The sequence below is a fragment of the Choloepus didactylus genome, chromosome 10 (genome assembly GCF_015220235.1).
Source record: "Choloepus didactylus isolate mChoDid1 chromosome 10, mChoDid1.pri, whole genome shotgun sequence".
Lineage (NCBI taxonomy): Eukaryota > Metazoa > Chordata > Mammalia > Pilosa > Megalonychidae > Choloepus > Choloepus didactylus.
In genome coordinates, this window is record NC_051316.1 from 131,768,055 (window position 1) to 131,776,201 (window position 8,147).

The 8,147-nt window shown below is 61.8% G+C and overlaps 1 protein-coding gene across 2 annotated transcripts; it reads right to left on the bottom strand.

The window, feature by feature from the left end:
- Positions 1–410: 410 nt before the first annotated feature.
- On the bottom strand, positions 411–7,350 carry ZMYND19 (zinc finger MYND-type containing 19). Of its 2 annotated transcripts, none has more exons than XM_037797492.1 (6): positions 7,156–7,350; positions 5,749–5,808; positions 4,791–4,897; positions 4,062–4,202; positions 1,063–1,243; positions 411–975 (listed from the first exon to the last, which is right to left on the bottom strand). In XM_037797492.1, exons 1-6 carry the CDS (start codon positions 7,204–7,206, stop codon positions 832–834), a joined length of 684 nt encoding a protein of 227 aa, XP_037653420.1. In that variant the 5' UTR covers positions 7,207–7,350; the 3' UTR covers positions 411–831. The 2 variants fall into 2 exon arrangements, with proteins under 2 accessions (XP_037653420.1, XP_037653419.1); XM_037797491.1 differs by having other exon boundaries at positions 4,062–4,260.
- Positions 7,351–8,147: the final 797 nt, after the last annotated feature.

Sequence of the window (8,147 nt, forward strand, 5' to 3'; positions counted from 1 at the left end):
CTGGCTCTCGGGCACCCTCTCCTGGGCACGTGGGGGCAGCTGCAACTCTGTGGAGGCAGAAAGACGGCTCTGGCTCCCACTTGCCACCTGCTTCTGGGCAGAAACACCCACTGCCGTGCTCCAGGCCACGCAGCGCACAGACCACCTGAAAAGGCTGGTGCTCAGAGCCTTCTACCTCCACTAACAGGGGCAGCAGGTGTGACCTCAGCAGCAGCTCCTGCACAGGCTCACTCAGGAAGCCTCTGTGACAGAAGGAGCGCACCCTGGGCCTTCTTGGAAGCCAGTGGGATGCCTGCCCCAGCCGGGCCAGCAGCGGACGACCCCCTCCAGTGGAGTCCCTGGGAGAACTCAGCGATAAGCCTAAGAAGCACATGGTGGAAGAAGAGAGCAGAGAATGGGCAAGACACCACATGATTCCACCCCTTTACTTTGCCTCTTTAAAGACGATTTCCATGCAGACTGCGCCCGGGAGCTAGGGCTGAACCCCAAGCCTCCACCCCGCTGCCCCTCTGGCACCCAGAAGAGAAGCTTTTGCTACACGACAGTTTTCAGACATGTGGCCCGACAGGTGACCGTTTCAGGATTACAGCAAATGATTCTATTTGTAATTTCTAATCCTCCCACCACCTCCCCCCAAAAAAACTGTACATGAGTTTACAAACATATTAACATATAAATAATGAGAACCGTCCTGGCGGGAGCCCCCAGCCATCCCCGGACGGGAGGCGCTGTCCGTCCTGAGCGCCGGGCCCGGCGAGCCCCGGTGCAGCGCTGCGCGTCGCGGGCGCCCCCGGCGCCGGAGTCGAGGCCTGGCCTGGCGCGGCGGCTGCGTCACCGCTCGGGCTCCAGCTCATGCTGCAAGGGGCGCCTCTTCTCCCGGCAGTGCTTCTTGTGCGCGGGCCAGTCCTTCTGCTGGCACTGGGAGCCGCAGTACCGGGCCACCTGGCAGCGCCCACAGATGTTGAACTCCCGGAGCTGGAAGGACACACACCCGCTGCTGCACGGCCGTTCTCGGAGCAGCTGTGGCCGCCAGCCCCCAGCCAGTCGCCCGCGTGCACATACCTGCTTCTCCATCACCGAGCAGGGTGGGTAGCGGCACTCGTAGTAGGTGCAGGAGCCCTCCTCCTCCTCCACCACGTCCCCGTTGGCATTGTAGTACCGTGCCACATTCAGCACGGGGAACTGCTCCTCGATGGGGTCGGTGGGCAGCTGCTGGATCGCCAGCCAGTACAAGCTCTGCTCCCTTCAAGAGAGAAGCAGACCCTGCGCTCAGGCCCCACGCGACGCGGTGACGGGACCCAGACTCCACAATCACACCGTTCCCTCGGCCCGGACGCCCTTGCCACCAACATGACGTGGTGGCTTGGCTTTTCTTTAGCCTGCCCCTGCTGCACGCACTTATCACTGTGTGAAACATGAAGTTTATCGCACTTTCCACCAAAACTTAGGGGCAGGGCTGTCTTGTCCCTTGCCATCTCCCCAGAGCCTGGGACTGGCGCGCACTTAGCAGGCCCACGACGATGTCTGCAGGTGCAGGGACGGACAGTGCCGCCTCAGTGCATCCACAAGGGCGCTCTGGGCTTTGCAAAGCTGGCCAGCCTCTCCCTGCGCCTAACCCTCATGGCACCTTTAGAAGCCCCCTACTGCTTCTGCCCCTTGGCTGGTCAGCCTCCCCACCCCTCCTCTTGGGAGCTGCCCTACATCCTTCCAAAGAAGAGCACCATGCTTAAGTGGCCCGGATGCTCACTGCTGAAGAATTCCAGAGAATTCCACCTGAGCCAAACACTGGTGCCCGAGAGCAAGCGACAGCCCTGAAGCGAGGGACTGACTGTTAAGAGGGGAGAAGCAGGCAGCAGGCCACCCCACCTGAACTTCAAAACCAGGAACTCTTGCACTGTGAGGGCAGAGGTTAAACTGTCCCCCAAAACCAGCCAGTCATCCACTGAGTTCCAGCTTTTAGGGCACTTGGGTCTGGAGGAAGGGTGTGGGAGCACATCGGCTACCTTCGGTGAGGTCCTATAAGATAAAACTCAGCCCGGCCAGCTTTCAAAAGCAGCAAGGAGGCGAATGCACCTTTTGATGTGTGGCTGAGCAGAGCTGGTGACACTGACCTCTCAGCCCCAAGATGAAACAAGTGCCAGGAAAGGTCGAGTGGGAAGAGGCCCCAGACCCAGGAAAGACTTCTGCTTTGTACTCCTTGCCTGACAGTGATGGGGTGAACTCATCCCAAAGAGCCAGCTGGGGGGTGGGGGTGGGCTAATGCTGAGAACTGGCAGGACAGGAGGGATGCCTGGTCAGCTCTGGACACGGGGCCCCCATGCAGGCCGGCTCACTGGCTACTGGCCTCAGGAGCCAGCCCAGGGTAAGTGGACAGATCTCCTACTGAGGTTTCAAAAACCTGCTGCTGGCAAAGCAAGGACTGCTCTGCTGGGTCAGCTCCCAAGTGGCCTGCAAGAGGCCCCTGGGGCAACAGGGAGGGCCACGGAGGAGGACAGGCAGGAACTGGCGCCCTAAACTATAACCGTGCACCACAAAAGGGTGTCAGGTGATTAAATCAAGTGCTCAGCCAGGCAGACCTGGCTGAAACGAACGTGCCACAGCCCGGGGATCCTGCAAGCAGCAATGGCCACCACTGCTGGGTGAGGGGGTGGGCAGTGGCCTCAGGGGACAGGCCAAGCACGCAAGGCGCTGGGCGAGATAACACAACACATGCTGGCAAGGCAGCCCAGGGGCCGGCGCCGTGGCCTCTGCTTTTGGCTGCCAAGTGTCCCTACACTCTCTGCGCAGTCCAACCTTCCAGGGGGACGGCTCCCAGCAACAGGCGTAGAACAGTAATTCAAACCAGGCTGACCAGAGGCAACCCAGGACCTCCCCAGAGGCCACTGGAGCAGGTGCCTCCATTCGCTGGGGCTGCTCCTCGGGCAGAAGGCAAGGCAAGGCTGCTGGTGGAGAAGAGCAGTTCCCCCGCAGCTTTCAGTATTTCCGTGACGGGAGCCCGTTCATGCCTTATTTGTGCTTCACTGACATTGAGCTCAATTTCTGCAACTTGCAACCAAAAGGCCAAGCTAACATAATCTCCTGAACAATAAAAACCCTTATCAACTGTCATAAAAAGGGTGAGCTTCACTCAAGAGCAGTGTGGGGGAATTGTAGGATCAAAACTCTATCAGAACAAAGAAAAAAAACTGAAAGAAACCCCAGACCCTGCCCCTCAGAGCCCAGCTGAAATATCCAAGGGTGCCACCTGGCAAACGTTCCGTTAGGGCTGCAGCACATGAAGGGCCAGGATGCCTGTTTCCCACCAGGCGGGTCCCAGACTCAGCACTGGTCCGGCCCTCTGAAAGCCTGAGGTCGTCCCCTCACTCCAGCAGACACAGCTGACTAAGAGTGCTGGCCCTGTCTCCAACTCCACCACGCTCGGGCTCCAAGGGCTACCCCGATGGCGTGACCCTGCAAAGATTCCATCCCACTGCCCGTCAGCGAGACCACAACACAGACCCAACACACCGTTCACCAGGAAAAGCAGCACTGCAGCACCAGGCAAGGCTGGTCTCAGGCTCCCGAGGCCGAGGAACACCCCAGAAGCCCCAGGGAGTGCCCCACAACAACGGTGGTGACGGCCCACAGGGGGGTCAGGAGCCCGGTGGGCAGACGGCCTTGCCAGGGGCTCCAGGAAGGTGCCCTGCTCCCCAGAGTGGGAAGTCGGTGGCATCCGGAGCAGAGGGCGGTGCTCCAGGGACTGTGGGAGCCACTGAGGCGCCCTGACCACATCATTCTCTCCCACTTCAGGCCATGGCACTGGCCAGCTGTCTAGTGAAGGAGCACAAGATTAAGGTGCCTGACACATCATGGGGCCCAGCGGCCTTCCTCCCCACCTCCTCCCAGCTGCTAAAGGGAGTTCCTTAGAGCCAATCACCAGAAGATGCACCCCACAAGACAGCCACCAAAGGTCCTCCGACACCCAGAAGCGTCAGGCCCCAAGGAGTGTGTACCCCCCCCAGCACACGCGCGCGCGCGCACACACACACACACACACCACGGGCCGCACAGCCAGCACCCACCGCTGCTTGCTGGACGTCTCCTCGGCTTTGGGCCACCAGCCCCACGGCACCAGCTGCAGGTTGTCCAGGCGGTTGTCCACAGTCACGGCGTTGAGGTGCACCACCTGGAAGCCGGGCGCGATGCCACCCCTGTGCCGCTCCCTGGGAAACAGGACAGCTCTCCACACTGGCCTCCTCTCGTCCGCATCCCTCCATCAGGCTAAACAACGGTGTCCACCCAGAAGGAAAACCCAGCCACAAGACCTGAACTGGCCCCTCATCACACCAAGGGGACGCATCGGGGCAAGGCTGGCCAAGAGGACAGTGACCACTGACAACTGAGCCCCTGGATGAAGTGCTACACTGCAGAGGGCCACGGAGGGGACCGTGACAGGCAGCCTAGAGAGCTGCCCTCCGAGTGGTCCCAAACATTCCAGAACCCCACCTGCCCCCTCCCCACGTCCCACCAATAGGCTCAGCGTGAGCCCAGCCAAGGACTCCCCAGAGGAGCAGACGCCTCCCGCACGCCTACCCATTGTACGAAGACTTCTAGGTCCCCCCAAGTAACACAACATGCAACAGCCAGTCCTTTGGGTTAGTGGCAAAGACCCAAAAATAAGACTCAAAGGGGAGGCAAGTTGGACTTGTGGTGCCCTCTACCAAGGGCACCGACTGCAGACAGCCAGGCGCACCAGGACCCAGAGGAGACAAAGGCACAGGCAGGAAGGGGCGGCTGCTTGCAGGACCCACCAGAGTAGCTCGTGAAGCAGCCGTCCGGAGCCCCGTCCTCGGCTTTTGTCAAAGGCGTAAGCAAATATCTTAGCACCATTTCCGTCTGCATCGACTTCCATTCGGGCCTGAAAAGAACAAGGAAAAGGAATGTCAAAAAAGCTTCATAATTCTCAGTAACATTTCAAATTCCTCCTAGAAAAACCAAGTGAAACAAATATGCCAGAGGAGCAAATGCCAGCACAGAACCTGCGGGGGGGTTCCTGGTACCCTGGGATCCTCCATGCAGATCACAGACGTGCCCTGGCAGCCAGGACGCGCCACGGCCGCTTACCACATGGCTCCGAGAGGCAGCCATGTCCTGACAACTACGTTCTTCCACTTGGGCAAGAAAGGTCCATGGACAATTCTGCAAAATACCAGGGACGCAAAGGGAAAGAAGTTCTCCTGACCTTACAAAGGCTCACAGCCTAGTAAGAGATAAAGCCCCTGATCAGACCATCACCATAAAAAGTGTCAAGGGCTGAGCTAGAATGTGGGAGAGCAACACGAAGAGAAGGGGGCCCTTTGGTAAAGTGCAGAAGTCTGTCAAGCAGAGCGCAGTGGGGAAGAGGTGGGAAAGCCTCAGGAAGGCCCCGAGGGCAGGGCGTGGAAGATGCTCATGGCAGACAGGTGGGCTGGCAGCCCCAGGGCAGGAGGACAGGTGGGGCGCACTGCAGGGTCTCGCTAAGGAACAGGGACTCCAGCAGATGCTTCATCACAAAAATGACAAAATTTGCTTTGCTTTTTAAGAAGAGAGGTTAGCAACGAGAACAGAGGTGGTAAGAGACCACATCACAGAGATCAGGCAAGAGTCCAGACTTATTCTGGGAGGATGGCTCTCACTCTTACAGTACCAGGCAGAAAACTCGTTTCTTCACAGCCCTCCCAGGGTTCTTGTGTTCTGAGCAGAAGCAGGCCAGAAAAGGGCTGTCCTTACCTCGAAGGAGTAGCTCTCCACCAGTGGGATGTCTTGTTCATCTATCAGCGTGTACTTGGTCTGGAAATTAACCAGATGTTTCAAATCGTTACACTAGGGAACAGCATAAAGCACTCTGCAATTACAGCCCAAGCAGAAAGAGCTGCCGTCTCTCATGAGGTTGGCGGTAACTAAATGCCCCTTAACGCATCACGGCATGGGGTAGGCCATGCCACGACATGGGGGGTCCCGCCTTGGTCCAGAGGAGCAGATACCAGGCGGCTTTGATTCCCACCACAGGAGATTCTCTGTGAACCGGACACTGAGCCGGGCTAACTGCTCGCTTCTATCTGGTCAGCGATGGTGGTTTCACTGGAGTAGAGGAGCTGGTGACGGAGGAAGGACATTCAGGATGTTTCAATCACTGTCCATTAATCAGGATGGGTGGTAAGTACACAGGTGTTCACTGCACTGCTCTTTTTAGCTTTTTGTTCCAAATACAAGTTTTAAAGGATGAGACTAATGCAATCAGTCACTGAGTAAAGAAGGGGTCTCAGACACTCTTGGGGAACCCACACTTTCCTCGTCAGAAAGCTACATCCCCAAAAGCCCCTGCTGGAGCTCTTGCAGAAGAAGAAAAAGTCTAACTCTTGGAAAGTTGTTACTGCCAGCAGATCTGAAACCACCTTACCTTCCTCTGACTGCATACTGCCTCTGCTCCCCTCCCACCAGAAACTTCTGCACTGGTGAGGGGACAGGGTTCCTATCCAGGCTAAGGTCAAGAGGCTGGTGCAGCTGCACTGCCAGTGCAAACAGCTAAGCCTCAATGCTCACAGGTGCCACGGAGGCCCCGGCGTCAAACACACAGAGAATGAGGCCAGGTAAAGGCAATGAGAAAGCCCACGATGGGGGGGAGCAGAGGGAGGCCCTGGAGACCCCGGCTTCCTTGTCCCTGCTCTGGAGAAACCTACAGATGCTCTGCGAAACGGGAGCAACCCTTGGCAACTTCAAAAGAAGCCCCTAAGCGCCACCACCGACCGAGGGACACAGACCGAGGGCCCCGTTTGGGCAGGAGAGAGGGAGATGGCGCTGCCTCGGGAAGGGGCGCGAGTCCAGCCCTGAAAGCAGCCTAGGCCCCGGCCCGTAGGCACACCTGGGCCGGGCCAGGTGAACGCGGGCCGGGGCGCCGGATGCTCGCTGGAGGGCAGGCCGTGCGTCCCGGCACCCGGCCCTGGCGGGACGGCGGCCTCCGTCTCTGGGGGCAGAGCGGGGCCCATGCCGCCACTTGGCCCGCCGGGCCGGACCAACACCAGCAGCCCGGTGCGCCCGGGGGCCGAGGCCGGAGCCCGCCGCGCCGCACGCCCTGCGGGGGAGGGTGCACCACGCGGGACCCGCCGGCCCCGGCCCCCGCGCCCCGGCCCCGCTCACCTTCCCGGCCACCCGGCCGAGCCGCACGATGCCCAACTTGAAGTCGGTCATGGCCGGGCCTGCGCTCGCCCGGCAGCGCCGCTCCCCCGGGAGGCGCCGGGACCCGGGCCGGGGAGAGGCCGCGGCGCGCCTGTCCGGGATCGGGGCCGGCGTCCGGGCGGGCCCCGAACGGGACGAGGCTGGGCCGGGCTCGGGCCGCCGCCGCCGCCGCCGTCGCCGCGCGCCCGCCGGACCTGCCACGCGCCGCCGCCGCCGCCTCTCCTACCGCCGCCGCCGCCGCCGCCGCCGCCGCGCGCACCGCCGCCAGCCGAGGGGGCGGGGCGCCGCCGACACACCCCCGCCCGCGGCCGCCGGCCAATCGCGAGGCGCGCCCTGCGCCGACCGGCGCGCGCCGACAGGCAGCGACCAATAGGAGGCGGGAGAGTGCGCCGGCGCGCTGAGGGCAAGACGAGAGGGGGAGGGGCGCGGCGGGGGGCGGCGCCTGCGCGGCCGGCCCCGCGCCGACGTCAGTTTCGCGGGAAGCTTTGGGCGGCGGCGGGTCGGCGGCTCCGCGGGTTCGCGGTGCTTCGGCCGTAGGCCCGACCCCGCCGGCGTCCTCGCTGTGCCCGCCCCTCCCGCCCTGCGTCCAGCCGCGAAGGAGACAGCAGAGGCGGCGGCCGCACCGGCGGCGGGGACCCCAGAAGGACCGTCAGCCCGGAGGGCGCCGACGTCTTCTCCAGCCGGATCCTGAGGCGGCTGTGTGGGATCGCGGCGGGGAGGAGGCGGCGGGCTGACTGGGCGGACGGCGCGAGCCCCTGCTCGGCTGAGCCTGGCCGGCCGCCTGCGCCCCCTACGCCTTCCTGCAGAGGCCAGGGCAGGTCCCCACCGTGGCCTGGGGGCTTTCCCCGCACAGCCGTGCTCAGGCCACACCGCGCTGCCCCGAGGCTCAAGCCCCTTCACTGGGAGCTGGGATGACGCTCCAGGATGGGGAAGTAATGCCGGGGGCTGGAGGG